This window comes from Ochotona curzoniae, unplaced genomic scaffold (assembly GCF_017591425.1).
Source record: "Ochotona curzoniae isolate NIBS_2020 unplaced genomic scaffold, NIBS_Ocur_1.0 scaffold_3208, whole genome shotgun sequence".
Lineage (NCBI taxonomy): Eukaryota > Metazoa > Chordata > Mammalia > Lagomorpha > Ochotonidae > Ochotona > Ochotona curzoniae.
The window spans coordinates 60,764,721-60,782,590 of record NW_024467106.1 but is presented as its reverse complement, the minus strand read 5'-3'; the positions used below and the strand labels follow the sequence as shown (position 1 = coordinate 60,782,590).

Genomic DNA, 17,870 nt, shown 5'->3' with positions numbered 1-17,870 from the left:
TTGTAACACATTTTCAAGCCAGTAGTATATTTAAGTCTTATATGCCAAAGATGAAGACTTTGAGTATTCTGACATTAAATCAGTAGTGATGAATTTGGTCACTTCATTTGTGTTTTTCTATTCCAAATGTAAAGTGACATGTGCCTTTAGTCTGGTGGGACACCTGACTGTCCCCTCTATACCTGCCCCCAGGAGCATGCTGGAAACCGGAGGTATTGTTGATAGGACATCAGATCTGTGGCTTAGCCTCTGTCCTTTGGTATAGAGGCTTAAGCTGGTGTCACCCTGGCAGCCTGTTGTTCTCCCAACTGCTTATATGACTTGAAGGCTGTCTCAGCATGCAGGGTCTGGCTAGTCTGATGTACCCTTCCACACTACAGTTCCCAGAAATTACCATGCATTCTTCTCAACCCTACCAAGACTGTTTTGGGCATGGTGCACAGGCCTGGCTGTGTACCAGTGACCTCTAACTCCTGGCCAGCCATGACTGTGATGCTGGGCTGCTCTGTTGACTGTTCTCCATGTGGATCTGGTGGATCTGTTGTTGGGTGTTTGGCTTTTTTATCAGTGGTTTTTACCTTGAAGTCCTAGTACAATAGGGCACATGTATACCTTATGTGTTACCTGATGAGGATGGAGGACAAGTGTCATCCTGCTCTGAGGACTGCTCAGCAGCAGAGATGCACCAGAGAAGGAGCCTGGACAGAGGTTGGTGCAGGCTAGGGCAGAAAGAGGCTAGAGAAAGAGAGAGAGAGAGAGATCATCCATCTGCTGGTGTATTCCCCAAATTACAGCCAGGGCTGGGCAGCTCAGAGCTAAGCAGAGGATCACGTGAGAAAATGAGGTTCACAAGATGGCTGAGACCTTTATCTTCAAGGGAAGATACAAGCCAGCAGATGGGCAGTCACAGACTAGCGTTAAGTCCCATAAGAACATAAGCTAATCAGTAAATAAAGTAATAGCAGTGATGTGAAGCTCCAAAACCGGGAACTCTGGGCCACGTCAGCTGTGTTGGAGAGGTGATATTGGACCATTTTTCCCCAGTGATGAAGCAGGGCCCGTATTAACTATGCCCCTTTCATTTCCTGGGGTTCTTGGAACCATGGGTTTCTGCAGTGTCCAGGCTTCAAGGACAGTGAGAGAACTTTTTTATTTGAAGGCCCACAGTAATCTGAATGTCCTCACCCACTGTGATGTTAAAAGTGAGGCCAGGAAACAGCTTTCCCCATAGCTGTTGCATTATTATCTCTTGAGGTTCCCATATTCTACTCATGTGCAGGAAACAGTATCTGGAGAAAATTCTCACACAGATCCATTGGTGGATTTGGCAGTAAAGGAAGGGTTTGGAAACTCCCCAGATGCCCAGACGGGGGAGCAGGACTTGGTGAGACAACGGGAGAGGGCTGTTAACCTCGCTCCTCTTCACTCGCACCCGAGTCTTGTTCCTCGTGTTAATCCAGATGTTTCCCTGAACGCATTCTTCACAGTTTGTGTTCAGGGAGGCATTGGCAGGACCTGTGACAAATAGAAGCAGCAGCAGATGTCCTCACCAAAGCAGCCGTGTCACTGCAGCTAACTAGGGTTCCCAGAGCCTTAGCTGCCGAGAAAATAGCTCATATCTTGAGAAATCCAGCCTGTCCCCAAAACAGCCTTTCTCTGATTCAGGATTTTATAAGGAACCTGTGCCTGGGGATTGGGACTGGAGAGTTATTAATATGAATTCACTCACATTGAAATTGTATTTCCTTCTTTTACTGCCACATAATTTTACCATGTTGTCTTGTTCTGTAATTTACCCACCTCTAAAATGGGTTGTTGATTCCTGCCACAGAATTGCTGGGCAGTGGGTGGGATGGTATGTGTAAGGTAACTTGGCCGAGGCTTGGTGTCAGAGTGGGCAGGTCTTGCAGTGGAACTGAAGCTATGGTTGACAGCGTGTCTGAGTGAGGAGTGATTGAATAACTGTGCTCACCTGCAGTGATGATGGCCAAGAGAATGTTGTCGTAGGAATACACTAGAGCTCAGCGTTGACTGCTCCTGGCCTTATTATTCTATTATTATTATTATAAACTATTTATGTATTTTTATTGAAAAGACAGATTTACAGAGAGAAGGAGAGAACTAAAGATCTTCTGTCTAATGATCACTCCCCAAGTGGCCACAACAGCCGGAGCTGAGCCAGTCCGCAGCCAGGAGCCAGGAATATCTTCCAGATCTCCTATGTAGGTGCAGAGACCCAAGGCTTTGAGCCATCATCCACTACTCTCCCTGGCCATAAGCAGGGAGCTGGATGGGAAATGTAGCAGCCAGGACATGAATCAGCCCTTGTATGGGATCCTGGTGTGTGCAAAGTGAGGATTTAGCCAGTAGGCTTTCATGCTAAGCCCCTGGCTTTTTTTGATCACTCAGCAGATAGATGAGTTTTGTCGATTCTGCCGAGGCACCCAATACTTCTTGAGTCATTTGTCAGAGATCACATGGAAACTCACCTTTGGTAGCTGACTTACTGATCAGGAGGTCCACTTGATTAGGGCAGAAAATTGGGGGCTATTTGACTTACAGGAAGGTTTGTAACCTGGCTATGGTTGGTTAGCTGTTCGTTGGGCTTGTGCCCTGTGTGGGGACCAGGGTTTTGGTTATTGCAGCTGTGGAAGGTGCCAAGAGGAGCCCGTAGCTGCAGCTGTTCCACACGTTTTCTGCCCAGGCTAAAGAGAGGCAAGGTGATTTCCTTTCAGCTGCCCAAACTGTGCTGCACCTATTTTGAAGGCTGTGGTTCAGTTTCCATCCTGGGCAGTGCCCCCCGCAAGCCCCTATCCTCCCTATGGTCCTTCGTGCACTTTCCAGCGTTCAGCACAGGGCTTCCGTCACACTCTGTGCCCACACAGCTAGGTTACTCTTGCTTGTTTTCACCTAGAATCTTCCTCGAGGACATCTGTGTTTGCATAGAAATGAATTGATCATGTAAAGTGATGCTTATAATGGTCTTCTGAGTTTAAATGCTGCTACACAAGACATTCCTGACAGGGTAGCACTTTGGCTTAGCCATGAAGGTGCGGGCTAGTCTGTCTGCCTTTCACTCCAGATTGCTTGGGCTTGGTTCTGGACTCCAGCTTCATGCGGATTGGGTGGGGGATGGGGGAGGTAGTGGTGATAATTAAGGTTCAAGTCACTGGGTTCCTGTCAGCCACATGTGAGACCTACGTCAAGTTCAGCGCTCCTGTCTTTAGCCCTGGCCCAGATCCAGCCATTGTGGCCATCTGGAGAGTGGGACAGTGAATGGGAGTGTGGTGTTTTTTTATCTCTGAAATAAATATTTTTAAAAATTTTAAAAATATCACGGAGGAGCTCATTTTGAGACTGCACTGTTTTTACTCTGGTTTTAAACATTCCCATCAGCCCAGATGGTTATCTCGTTTTTGCTTGCAATTGGCTCCGTGAAGCCAGAAGAGCAAGGCTGTGTGAAGAGTCCTCAGGATCCTCCCTAGGTCCCGTCCTAACTCTCACTTAACTGGATCCCAGCTCCACATTTACTCAAATGCTCCTACTAGGTGTGCCATGTGAAGGTTGACGAGTTCGGTTAAATGCCAATGGTTTGTGTCCCATACCAGGTATATGGTGCAGTGGCCAGGAGCTCGAATACTGCGGCGTCAAGAGCTGGACGCCTTCCTGGCCCAGGCGCTGTCCCCCAAGCTCTACGAGCCAGATCAGCTGCAGGAGCTCAAGGTAACGTATATGCCCCTCCTTATGATCCTGGGAAGTCCTCCTTGACTCCTTGGGACACAGCTCACCCTCCTAGCCAGCACAGCCCAATGCTCTGTACTGATGACACACTGCAGTTTGAGTTGGGGACCTTCCTTTCTAGTTGGAGATTTGCCATCCCCAGTTTGGAAGCAGTCAATTCCACTTTTATCAGTGCAAGATTTTTCTTTGTTTACAAATGGATGTTTATTCTTATTTTTCATATCAGGAAATAAACTGGCCTTTTTAAATTTTAGTAGGGGATTCCAAGCCTGAGGAGGGCTTAATCTTAAGAATTTCGTAACATCTAGTCAGGATTCTTTTTCTTATTTCATCCCATTGTTCCTCGTTACAATTCTGGTTTTCTCTAAAAAAGTATTCTTTGCCCTTCTAGTATTGTAAAATCCCTTAAAACACTTGAAGAACGATGTGACCCCTTCATCCCCGGGCCCCTGCAGTCAGCATTTAACATCGTATTCCTTTTAATTTTGCCTTCTAGTAATTCCTTTTGTTCTTTGTTTTTAACACTGTTGATTTTTTTCTCTGAGTTGTCCCTTAATTTTTCAGTGTGCGTGTCTTTTCAGTGCGCTTATTGATTGCTGTGTTCACCTGGCTGTAATTGCTTTCTAATTTCTATACTGTGTTTCCGGAAGGCCAAGATATTTCAAAGTTAGCTAAATTCGCAGATCTGCCTTTTCTTTTTACTGTGCAGGGTTTTATTTTTTTCTTTGCCATCAGTTTTGTTTGGTTTTCTGTTTTTTCATGAAGTTTGATTTGTAAACAGTTACTCTCTTTTGACAAACTTGCCTTCCTTGTAGATCTTTTTGCTGTTCTTTATGAAGGCGTTCTTGCCCTGCAGAGGAATTCTAGGCTTGCTTCCTAGGGTTTCAGCGTTTAACAGTTGAAGCTCTGTAAATGTCTGGTTCTCCCCAGATGACTGTATTATGTTGAGTGGTGTTGAGACCCTCCTCGACCCTGTGGAGCTCACCCGAGGCCTCTGAAACAAGTTATGTGAAAAACCAAAGTGTGGGATAATTTACCCCAAATTGTGTTCTTTACTTTGCAGATCCAGTTTCTGTTTGCTGGACAGAATTATTATTATTTTAACATTTTTGCTCTCGATGTCTGGTCAGGTCCCTGTCAGGCAGTGTGGCGGGGCCCAGTCACGGCCTCCCGTGTCCTCGCCGGGTCTCATCACGCCGTCTTCGTTGCAGGCTGTGCTTCAGGGGGTGGAAACACTTTTCCTAGAGTGTGGTGCCACCCTCTACCTCTACTCCTGTTTCTCTTATATAGATTATTACATCAGTATTGACATCCCACTTCTGAAAATCAGACCGCCAGGGACCAGGTATGCCCACCAAGCCTTATTCACCATCAAGTTACTTTAACCCAAGTTCATCTTCTATCCCATGTCCTTTTCATTTTTGGATCAACACATAGGAGATAACTTTGGAAAAACAATCACACCCTAAGCTTTCATTTTGGTTCTTTTGAGGTCTTAGTGCTTTTCATGGTTTTCTCCTGATTCTTCATCTAAAGGGAGACATTTCTAGATGTATTCAAAAAGATACATTTCATGTAGAGTTGCCTTCAGGCTCATTCATCGTCCCCTGGGGTCTTGCTTGTGTGGAGGTAGATAGCTGCTTTCACAAGGACAGCTCACGCTGTTAGTGCAGGGTAAGCATAAAGTCTGAGCATAGCAGTCATTGGCTGGGTGGGGGAGGCAGTTTGGTGGGGTTTTTTGTTTGTTTGTTTTGTTTTTTTGTTTTAAATAATATGGAAGATCTTCTCAGTCCATGTTGAGAATTGATATAAATAATCATTATTCACGTGCTACAAAACTACACAGAGTTGAGAGTCCCAAAACTCAGTGCTGGAAAATTACATTTTAAAATTACTTTTTTTTTTTTTTCATTTAATCATTACAGTTTTTGACATACCAAAAGCAATGACAATGCTTTTCCACACTGTACCATTTCGCTGTTTATGATGTAGTCAACTCTTGCCTGTTGCTGCTGCTGTGTCTGGCCCTGCCCAGTTTGTGGATTGCCCAGCTCCCCTTTCTTCCCCATGTATTGTTCACACTGGGCTTTGGCGTCAGGAGAAAAAAGAAGAAAAACGCTCCATTCGGACTGTTTGGGTTCTTGTTAGCTTTGCTTAGGAGGGGTTATGGGGACAGATACTGAGACCTAACACAGATCTGTGAGGCTCTCATTCCATCCATGTTTCTTCCACCTCCACATCCATGAGTGAGTCTCCTGTATGGTCCTTTGAATACCTGTGCCAGTGAGTCATGGCCCTGATTCCTTTCCTGTTACAGTGCTGTGCCTTTGTAGGTTCCCACCAGGCCTGGGTTGGAGGCAGGTGGTGAGAGGATGAAATGAAGTAGCTCTGAAATCAGCCCAGTTTCTTTCTCCTTTGCTCTTTTTACAACAGCTTAAAATTCTTCTAAGTTTCACATGCCCAGTGCAGAATATTAAAAATGAAAAATGAAGAACTTTAAAGATAGTATTAGGGACGTGCAACACATCTGTGACACCAGGATTATTTTACATTTAGTTGAATATGACAAGTAAGAGTCTGTTTTCCACTAATTAGAAATTGGACAGGGTAGCTTCATTAGAACTTGATTCTTGAATTAATTGGGCAGAAATTAAATTCCAAATTTGTATCTCTTGTAAAATGAGAGTCTTTTTGCCTGTGTTTTTCTTGTTGAGGAACTGTGGATAATGTAGAATGTATTATCTTAGTGGGATCAGAGAATGAGGTTAGAATGCACTTTCTGTAATTGAGGATTCAGATTTGAGTTCTGTAGTTACTGCCTCTGTCCATGAGCTCTTGGGCCCCAGGTCTGCCATGGACACTTTCCTGGAAGTGCCTGTGTTGTGCACTGGTGAGACATGAAGATGAGATAGTATGTACAGAAATACAAGTGAAAACGCTAATGTTTGATGGATATTCATCACACTTCCACAAATATTAAACATTATAGAATTAACAGAAAGAAAAAACACTAACGTAATGTTTATTACAATTTTTTAGAAAGAGGCAAAAATCTGTGCAGCAATGAAATTTTATTTGCATCGTTTCAAAGCTGCTGCCAAGTGTTTTCTGTTAAGCTAGTGGTACCAGTCATTACTGCAACTGCTGATTTTCCTGAAACTAACATAATTTTTACATCCATGCTTTACAGTCCCTGAACTACCTTTTTGGGCCATTTAGTAGTATGCTCCTTTCTGTCTGTCTGTCTGTCTCTCTGTCCCTCCCTCCCTCCCTCCCTTCTCTCTCTCTCTCTGACACACACACTTCAACAAGCTTATCTTTCCTCCACTAACGTTTGAGACAGAGAGCCCTTATCCAGATTCCCATCACAGCCAGGGTTGGTCTGGGGTAAAATGGGAGCCAGAAACTTAACCCAGGACATTTTTGCTCCTCCCACATGGTGGCAGGAGCCCATTACTTGAGTCATCTGCTGTTGGCACCCAAAGTCCAAATTAGCAGGAACCTGGTTTTACGAGCCAAAGTAGGACCGTAACCCAGGCATTAAGATATGGATGTAAGCATCTTAGCGGTAATCTTATCCACTGGGCCAAACACCTGCTTCATATATGTTTTTCTCTGAATTTCGAATTACTTTGCACATACATACCTCTGTGTGTGTGTGAATTGTGTAGTCCTGTTCCATTCCCTACTCGAGCAGTTTGAAGATGAGTGGTTTTGATGAGGGTTCATGTATGCTGGGCACATATGCAAAGGCTTCTTCAAATTGGCACACAAAGGACTGAATTCCCTCAGCCCTATGTTCCTGAATCTGGATGTGATGGCAGTAGTACGTGATTGAGAACCCTTGGTGGTGTTTTGTACACGACATTCAGATGGTGAGGCAGACATCTTTAGGTGATATCCACTCTACCACTTTTCTCCCTAATCCCTGGCTCTCTGATAGAGGATCCAGATGGGAAGTGGCAGGGGCCTGTGTGACCAGGAGGGATTCATGGCTGGTTGTCTTGGGGCAGCTGTATTTAACCATAGCCACACTTCTGCCAGGCCCCTTCTAGCTGGACCAGCTCCTTCCTGCTCCTGGAGGATTCTAATGTTTTCTCGATTTTGTTTCTGTTTGGCCCTCTCTTTCTCCACTTGGCAAGCAGACATAAAAATGATAAAAATGTTTCTGATTATGTCACCCCAGCTTGCCTGTCCTCAGCTGAACAATTTTCAGTTCACTTCCCTCCTTGCATGGGAAAGGAAAGAGTGATTACACATGACAGGACTGAGGTATAGATGAACAGCTTTCATACATTTGTAGATACAGCTTTGCTAGATTTTGGATATCCTCAAGTGTAAGAAAAGGCTTGAAACACAGTGTTAACTGTTTTGTGGAGAAATGTTGACATAAATAACACAAAACAGCAGGTAATCATACATTTTTTAGCATTTGGTATTAGAATGATTTTTTTCCCCTCTTTAATGAGAAGTCATTTTACTTCTCGTGGTTAGGCCTTCCTTGGATCTGTGCCCCACAGAGACTACATTCCTAGGAAATCACCAAGATGGGAAGATACTCAGAGCAGAGTGAATTACTTCTGGATAATCCACAAACTAGGCCCCTCACAGGCAATCAAGAGTTGACTGTGCCTGTTTCCTACCCTGCTCCTCATCCCTGGGGAAGTAATATGTTTGTGCAAATTCTATAGCATGCATGGTGCAAACACAGCATTTTTGTTGTTGCATTCTTTCATTTGTAAGCTGTCCATTGCTCCTGAAACATTTTGACAGTTTCATTAGTAAGTTGCTATCTAAACCATTAACATATAAAATAACAAGTACAATTTTAGAATGAAGTTATGCCAAGTAATTTTTTTTTTACTAATTATTTTTACTGTAATAACTTGAAAACTGCAAAGTCTTGACCGTGTTCCTTTTTGACACCTTGCTGTAGTACATTGCTGTGTTCAGATCTGAGGTGTGCAGGGTTGTGCGGCTGTGGGCTGCTCGAGGCTACACGTCATGGGTGACAATACTGGCAGCCAGCCTTACATAGAGTATCCCTCCACACTGTGAGAGGCTTGGCAAAACCTAGGCTGGGACACATTCCATTAAGTGACTGAGAAGTATTTCTGTTTAGTTGGGGCCAGTTGGGTCACTGTAAGATAGTGGCAAGACTTCTTAGGGGTGTTGTTGAGGAATGTTCTCTGTTAACCTGGGAGGGGGCTGTAATGAGGCACTGGAAGAATTAATGCTATAGTACTCTTATTCCATAGAACTTACTCTTTTCAATTTAAGATTGAGAACCTCGACCCCCGAGGGATTCAGCTGTCGGCTCTCTTCATGAGTGGGGTGGACATGGCGCTGTTCGCAAATGACGCGTGTGGACAGCCCATCCCCTGGGAACACTGTTGTCCGTGGATGTATTTTGACGGGAAGCTCTTCCAGTCCAAGCTCCTCAAAGCCAGCCGGGAAAAGACCCCGCTCATCGACCTCTGTGATGGTCAGGTGTGTTGGGGTGTGGGGAATTACCTGGCTAGCATGAAATGCACCTGTCACGCTCATTTGTCACAGAATCTGTGTGACAGTGTTGGTTTAAGCTTAGGCCAAGCCAGTGAGTGACTTCAGTTAGAGCATGGACTCTGCTTGCTTCTTAGCAGTTATGTTTTGAAATTTGCCCAGAAAACAGAACTAGCAAATACTGAGCTGTCAGTCCTGAGGGGATGTGGAATTAAGTTCCTGGTCACGTGTGTTCTTCGGCCACTGCATACGTGGCTTTGTTTTGATCGTTGGTTGCTGCCACACCCATGGCCAGTGGCACTAAAACACACTTCTCTACTGTATGTGTTTTTCCACAAGCATATCAGACCTTCATGTGCACTTGGAGCACACCAGTACCACGCCGAGGGGCCATTTTTATAGCAGATTCACCAACAGAAGCATCCAGCTGAAAACTATGGCACTAAACAAGGGCAGCTTGTTTTCAGTAGTGGCTGAAGTAAGTGAACAGGCTTGTCTGGTTCAACCTCTGCCCAGGCCTGCAAGCAACCAAGGAAGATGTCACTTGTCTCAGTTTGGGGTGTAGATACTGCAGTATTGCACAGTAGCTGAAGCCGCAGTTATAGAACTTGTGAACAGTGCAGTTGACACACGTGGTCTGAGCAGCATGAGTGTAGGCCTGGTGGGTGCTGAGCCGAATGCTCACTGTTACCCTTGCTTTGCAGGCCGAGCAGGCTGCCAAGGTGGAGAAGATGCGCCAGAGCATCCTCGAGGGACTCAACCTCTCCCGGCAGAACCACCCTCTTCCCTTCCCTCCACCCCCCACCCTGCCTTTCTACCCCACCTCAGTGTACCCGCGGCACTTTGGGCCCGTGCCACCCTCCCAGGGCAGGGGCAGAGGCTTCGCAGGTGAGTTGTGTGGTGGCATTTGTCCCCGTGGGAGGAGAGGTGCAGTCTTTCTGGGGAGCCAGCACTAGTGCTGAAAGCCTGTAACTGAATCAGCAAGGAGGTGGTGGGGAAGGGAGAGTGGGAGTTACCATGCAGGGCAGGGTCTGCCCAAGTATCTAGAAACCCTTTCCTCACAATTTTGGCTTAGTTCTCACTTGTGGGAGAAAACAAATCTGAGTCCGGGAGCTGTCCTGCAGTTCCCAATCCCCGAGGCCTGTCAGGAGCCCCGGTCAGTGCGTTCGTGGAGGCCCTGTCCACGAGGGGGAGGGGGCTGAGCAGTGCTATCCTTGAGGACCCTGGGGCACAGGATAGTGAGCTGGCAAGAAGGGCTGCAAACCCTTCCTTGCCACTGAAGAGACACCATCCCTCATGCTTTTCTTCTGTATCTCTGTCTGGGTCCTACAGGAGTCTGTGGCTTTGGAGGCCCCTATGGGGAAACGGTAGCAACAGGCCCCTACCGAGCCTTCCGGGTGGCTGCGTCGGGACCCTGTGGAGCCTTCTCGGGCAGTGACAGCGGCAGAACTAGCAAGGCCCAGGGCGGTAATTATCACCCTCTCCTCAAAGCGCTGGCTGCCAGCACTCGCTCCAGCGCTGGTGCCCGCCTTCCTTCCTATACTTTTGAACAGACACCCTCTCTCAGGGCTTCATTGCAAGCCTCTGCTGTGGTTCTCCTCGGGGGATAGACTTTCTTGTCGACTAGAGCAGGGCCTCTGTGCCTGCCCGCCGGCCAGGCCTTCATGGTGTAGGGTGAGCGGCAACTCGTGTTCAGCCGCAGCAGCACCCTGTTCCCAGGCAGGGTTCCTCTGGCAAACGGACCTTTCTGGGCAAGAAGGTTGTGGGAGGTATGGGAGTCCTGTTGTAAGCAGTTTGTCGCAGTTTGTTTTGTAGAAACACTTTAAAGAAAGCGCTCAAGCCAAACCTATAAATAAGTGAAATTCCTTTTCATTGCTTCTCTGCTCATGTATGTTAGGTGTACACGAGGGGCGCAAGACCTCATTTTCTCACAGGCGCCACTGTGACATGTGACTTCATCCTCTTTGCACATCGTGGAGCTGCATATCTCAGTGCAGCCATCAAGTGACACTGCAGGCTGTTTAGACACCTCGAGAGTTACTGGGCCTAGGCAGCCTTTCTCACCCAGCTGGCACCGTCTGAGTGAGTCAGTTCCCTGGGGTGCTCAGGGAAGCCAACAGGAGGCATGTATATGAAAAGGAGACACCTGCAGACCAGCTGTGCCTGTGCTGCCTTCAGGGAGAGGCCTCCTCCTGGTCTCCCTCCTCTCGCTGCTCCTGCTACAGCCCGGCCATGTACTTGTGCTCCACTGTTGCACTGCCTCAACTCCTCCCGTGTCAGGCCCGAAGCCAGCCTTTGAGAGACCGGGCAAGTGTTGTCCTGGGTGGTGTGGGTGAGAGGTAGGCTCTTCGAGTCAAAGGAGGCTCTCCTAGAGTTGTATCTGGAGTTCAGACCCGTGGCATCTAGGGTCACAGCCATGACCACATGTCGTTGAGTCTGCTATTGTGGCTCATAATACACAAGATCCCAAAGAGTGACTTAGAGAGAAGGGATGCAGAAGAGCTTGCTAACTTTTGAACTTGGTGTGATATACAGGAATGATAATATTTTGGATACTTTGGGATAAATAGAATTTCTTTCTAAAACTTATTTCATTCAATTTCTTTGGCTACCAGAAAATATAAGACCTGGTGTAGATTTTGGCAAGGCAGTGAGGGTGGCCATGATGGTAGCCAACACCAGAAGGTGGAGAGCATATTCTAATAATTCATTCCACTTGCCAGAAAACAAGATGCGTGGGCTCTGCTTCCTCTCTCCCTCCCTGTAGTTGGGTGTGGTCGTTTAAAATTTCTTTTTTATTCATTTTTATTGGAAAGGTGGATATACAGAGAGGAGAGACAGAGAGGAAGATCTTCCGTCCAATGGTTCACTCCCCAATTGACCGCAACGGCTGGTGCTGAATCAGTCTGAAGCCAGGAACTAGGAGCTCTTCCAGGTCTCCCATGTGGCGGGTGCAGGGTCCCAAGGCTTTGGGCTGTCCTCGACTGCTTTCCCAGGTCACAAGCAGGGAGATGGATGGGAAGTGGAGCTGCTGGGATTAGAACCAACGCCCATATGGGATCCTGGTGCATGCAGGACGAGGACTTTAACCACTATGCTCTCATGCTGGGCCCTAAACTTTCTGTATTTATTTGAAAGAGTTGCAGAAAAGGAGGGGATTTTTCATCAACTGGTTCACTTCTCGAATGGCTGCAAGAGGAGTGAAACTCCATCATGGTTTCCCTCATTGGTGGCAGAAGCTTAAGTACTTGGGTCTTTTTCTGTTGCTTTCCCAAACTGCTAGCAGGGAGCTGGGTGGAAAGCAGCAGCCAGCACTTGAAGAGGCACACATGTGGGATGCCTCTGTTGCAAGCGGGTTTTCTCAAGTCAGGAAATCTTCAGGCTCTCAGAAACGAGTAGAAATTAATGGATTGAGTGAATATTTATGGCTGTGCTCAAGGAAATTCTAACAATGCATGCACTACAAAATACACACTAGGCTTACTATGTTCTTGAATGTTTGGTAGAGCCCAGCATCATAGTCTAGTGGCTAAATCCTCACATTGCATTAGCTGGCATCCCATATGCATGCCAGTTCACGGTTTGGCTGCTCCCTTTCACATCCAGCTCCCTGCTTGTGGCCTGGGAAGACATGAGAGGATGGCCCAAAGCTTTGGGACCTTGCACTGGTGTGGGAGGCCTGGAAGAAGCTCCTGACTCCTGGCTTCAGATCGGCTCAGCTCCAGCTGTTGTGACCACTTGGGAGTGAATCAGTGGATGGAAGATCTTTCTTTCTGTATCTCCTTCTCTCTGTATATCTGGTTTTCCAATTAAAATAATAAAATGTTTGGTAAAAATAGTATATGTGGAAGCCTTTGCCTAATGGGGCAGATGCTGACCACAGAACCCCCCACAGTGATGCAGGAGTTAAGCCTCCTGTGCTGGCTGTGGCTCCCTGTTTGATCTGCTTCTGTCTGAAGCGCCTTGCAGCTGCAACCACATTCCGTTATCATGGGTTTTTATTGACAGTTTAGAACCCAGCAGTGGAAAATTCTCAAGTCAGGATTGCCGGAGTCCAGCTCCAGCTGAGTTCGGAACTCGCGAAGGGTGCGTGGATGAGGCGCAAAGAAAGAAAGAGACGGACCACTAGGACTTCATCATCATACTGGACCATGCGCAAAAGCTGTCCACTTTATTTATACAAAATCAGTCAAACTCTGGCTCAGACTTTTTACGTCATGGTCAAGTGGGTGTTTCTAAAGATAGCTCTGCCATTTGTTTCACCTAAGGCTAGGATGTTAACCACCTGGTGCCTGGCACCTGGCACCTGGCTAGGAAAAACTTCTCAATAGATGGTGCATATCAATCACTAACACATTCCTACCACAATTACTCTACAGCTTGGTCTTGAGACAGTCAAGAAAGGAAGGGACCTAAAAGATCAAAGAAAGAGGGAAAGAATAGATTCCCACTACACCTGAAGACAGAACACCCTTGATTAGCATAGGATCAAAAGGGGAGTTAGCACCCTTGATTAGCATATTGCCATAGGATGCAGCCTTAACAGCAATAACAGCTTTTTGGCTAAAAAACCCTGCAACAGCAACATCAGCTTCTATACTCCCATTGATATTTAACAGTAACTCCACAGAGGCAGACAATGCCTAAATAGATTACAGAAATCTCAATGGGGTTGTCCGGTGGTGTCCATGCAAAGGGAGGTGGAGCTGCATTCAGGTGTTGTAGAGACATCCACTGGGCCTTGCCACACAGCGGGACGTTCCTTGCGGCCTTGCCTGCAAAGAAACGATACTCTTCACACCTTCCTGTCTTCCACATCCATCACACGGACCCCAGCACAGGATCCAGCAACTTCAATGCAAAGAAGTGGCTTTCTTGTTTCTCTTCTCTTCTTGGTGCTGCAGTTGTTAAGCTGTTGTGTTCTTGTGTGTTTTTCTGTGCAGGAGTCCAGCCTATGCCATCTCAGGGAGGGAAGCTAGAAATCGCTGGCACCGTGGTGGGCCACTGGGCCGGGAGCAGGCGGGGCCGCGGGGGCCGTGGGCCCTTCCCCCTGCAGGTCGTCTCTGTCGGAGGATCTGCCAGAGGGTGCGTTGGGACTGGGAACACACATCTTACGTGAATAGAAAGTAGCCTCTCACTTGAATTTTTACATGAATTTTTACATCATTATGTATCATTCTTTGATACCTTAATGGTTGCGTATGTCAAAACACTAAGTTAATTAAATCAAATGCATTGGGTATAAACAAATTAGTCTGATTCTTTGGAATTAACCTTTAAAACAACTGTACAGAGGAACTCTCCTTTTTGTTTGTTATTATAACTGCCATCTGTCATAGCCCTGCTTGCTGTTGTCTTTGTGTTCATTCAGGCGTCCAAGAGGAGTTATTTCTACGCCGGTCATTCGAACCTTTGGAAGAGGTGGAAGGTACTACGGCAGAGGCTATAAGAACCAGGGAGCGATTCAGGTAATGGCGCTCCCAGCACTGCTACTGCCTTTCCTGGCCGTGTCTCCTCCCTGAGAGGGCTTCCCAGTGCCTCTTCCCAGACTTAGGGGTGAGGCTGTTCTGTCATGCATGAACATTGCCTGGCACACGCAAGTTCCCTGGAACCTGTTCAGAGTGGGCTGATATTTGCCATGACCTCTGAGGTCTTTGGCCCGGAACAGCTGCTTCTTGATGTCTTCATGAAGAAATGGATGGCATTTCCAGACCAGCCTGTTCAGTGGATCCTCACTCCCACAGACGCTCCCAATAGACACTGTTCTGGTCTTCTGCGGACACTTCTGTTTTTTTCATCCACAAACATATGCATACACAGACAAGGCTTTTCTTTTTCAAAACCAAGCTCCTTTGGTATGTTTGCTGCGGCACCACATATGCTAAAATTGGATTGATAATGGAATATTAGCAAGATCCTTGGGGTGGGTATTTGACCCAGCAGTTGAGACACATTTGAATGTCCCAGCTCAGCTTCCCGCTTCTTGCTGGTGCGCACCCTGGTGGTTGATTCAGGTAATTGAGTTTCTGCCACCTGCTCGGAAGACACTAATTGGGTTTCGGGCTTCTGGCTTTTGGCTTTGGCCTGGTTCAGGCTCTGCTGTCGGGATTTTCAGGGGAGTGAACTAGTGGATGGAAGCTATCTCTGTCTCTCCCTTTCTGTCCCCCCTCCAAGCCCTGCCTCACAAATAAGTTAAATAATTGAACAAAAATTAAGGAAAAACAAGGTAGAATCCTCATTAATTTCTCTTGATGTTTCTAACATAAGGCTGTTAATTAACATCTGCCAGGTCTTCATCCCTTTCTTCTGTGTATCCTTTCCTGTGGCCTGTGCTGAGAGGAAGGTGTGTGCAAGCACATCTACGTGTACACATACTGACCGTACCCGCATATATGAGGGGCTTCAGTATGTTTGTAGAAAGAAGGAATTAAAACATAATATGGAATGGGCATGTGGCACAGTAGCTGAAACTACCACAATCAGTCAGTCGGTCTGTCTCAGTGTTTTAAGATGATGATGATGATGCTAAGTTTACATTAAGTCCCCTCATGTACACACTACTGTTACTGCCTCTACACACCCAAATGGTTTGTGAGCTTCTATTGAAGCTTTCCATTCAGATTTAGGATGTTGGGACTGTCACCTGACCTCTGCTATTTAGATGTTCTTTTCAGTTGAGTTACAGTGTCCCATAACTGACCAGTTGCTCTATGTCATACCACATGCACGGGTTGAGGAAGCCTCTTCATGCCGGTACCAAAAATAATTGGAAAGGTGTCTTGCATGTGCTCTCCCCATCTCCTTCCCACCCCGCCCCCACACTTTTGCTTTTAAAAAAAAAAAATAGTGGTGCTGTTACTATCTGCAGTATCTGGGCAGATGGCCATGGCCTGTTGTACTTTCCTTCTTTGCCTCATTGGTCTTCTATAAATACCTCCATGTCCCAAACCCCCCACCAAGCCAGGGTCTGCGCATGTCTTCTGGGCTCTGAAACAGTTTCTTTCATAGATTCTGAAAGAATGCCTTGAGAAAGATTTAGAGAGACAATATTCAATGCTAGAGATTTTCTTTCCCTCATCCTTGAAAACACTGGCTCACATTCGCTGCTTGTGTGTGTTGTGTCCTTTTACGTCGGCATGAAGTGTTGCTGCAAAAGACTGACAGTGTTATAATTTTCTTTCCCTTTCAAACAACTTGCTGATTTGTTCCAAATTTCCAAATTGATTTTCATTTAGTGCCTTGCCTTGTGCCCTGTCTGGTGCCAGCTATTTGGCATCCCTGCACTTTAGTGCAGGATGTATTTTCATACGTAATTTCAGGTCAGAATGTTGAATTCATGGTTTTGTATTTTCTGTGCTTCTTCACTGTCCTGGTATTATCCTTACACAGTGCCAGCTCTCCCAGGACTGTCTGCAACATGTGGCAGAGTCTTTTGATTCCTCCCCCCCCCCCTTTTTTTTTTAAAGATTTATTTATTTTTATTGGAAAGTCAGATTTACAGAGAAAAAGGAGACAAAGAGAAAGATCTTCTATCCGCTGGTTCACTCCCCAACTGGCCACTAAGGCCAGAGCTGAGCTTCTTCCAGGTCTCTCATGCAGGAGCAGGGTCCCAAGGCTTTGGGCCATCTTCCACTGCTTTCTCAGGCCACAAGCAGGGAGTTGGAAGGGAAGTGCAGCAGCCGGGATACGAACTGCCGCCCATATGGTATCCTGACACGTGCTAGGCAAGGACTCCAGCCACTAGGCTACTGTGCTGGCCACTTTTTGTTCCTCTTTATCTCTTTTTGTGTTGGCACATAAGTCACATACTGTAACAATTCATGTGTGTAAAATGTACGGTTTTGTGGTTTTCTTAAAGACTGATTTTTACAGCAGTGCCAGGTTAAGGTTTGACAGGAAGGTATGGAGAGTTCACGTATACCGCCTGCACTTGCCCCTCCAAGCATCTTGCACTGTCAGCGTCCCTTTCTAGAATGCTGTCAGTCCATGGATCATCCTTTACATGAGGACTCTGTCCTGGTTGTACATCCTGTGGGTTTAGACAAATGAATCATGACAGGATCCACTATAGAAGCATAGGAGTAGTTTTACTGATGTAAAAAATCCATCGTGTCCTATTAGCCATTCCTCTCTCGCTTGTGACTTGATAGTTTATATTTCAGTGCTGAGTGGTACTCTGTTGTCCAAACGTACCAATTTGTCCGGTCACCCAGTGATGGACTTTGTGGTTGCCAAACTGTGTTTCAAAGTAGCTGCAGCATTTTGTGCTCCCATCGGCAGTGAGTGAGATACTTTTTTGTTTTTAAGATTTATTTATTTGAAAGTCAGAGTTAGAGCGAGAGAGATCTTGATCCACTGCTTCATTCCCCAGATGTCCATATTGGCCAAGAATGTGCTAAGTAAGGTCGAAGGTGGGAACCAGGAGCTTCCTCTGAGTTCTCATATGGAAGCAGGGTCCCAAGCACTTAGGCCGTGTGGGTTGCTTTTCCCAGGTCAGTCTGACTGCAGGTGGAACAGACAGGACTCCTGCCATTGTCCATATGGGATGCGGGCGTCTCACGCGAGCAGCAGCTTTGTCTGCCATGCCACAGTGCTGCCTGCCACCCAGTGAATGAGTTTCTGTTGCT

The 17,870-nt window shown here is 46.5% G+C and overlaps 1 protein-coding gene across 8 annotated transcripts in view; it reads left to right on the top strand.

Moving 5' to 3' along the window:
• FAM120A (family with sequence similarity 120A) overlaps positions 1-17,870 on the top strand; it is a 112,401-nt gene that overhangs the window by 89,848 nt on the left and 4,683 nt on the right. For 5 of the 8 annotated variants that reach the window (XM_040963204.1, XM_040963201.1, XM_040963200.1 and 2 more), the window contains 6 exons: positions 3,609-3,723; positions 9,022-9,231; positions 9,948-10,131; positions 10,576-10,710; positions 14,187-14,328; positions 14,615-14,711. In XM_040963204.1, the coding sequence (XP_040819138.1) occupies positions 3,609-3,723; positions 9,022-9,231; positions 9,948-10,131; positions 10,576-10,710; positions 14,187-14,328; positions 14,615-14,711 (883 nt within the window). The remainder of the gene's footprint in view (positions 1-3,608; positions 3,724-9,021; positions 9,232-9,947; positions 10,132-10,575; positions 10,711-14,186; positions 14,329-14,614; positions 14,712-17,870) is intronic. The other 3 variants (XM_040963207.1, XM_040963206.1, XM_040963208.1) reach the window with 2 other exon arrangements.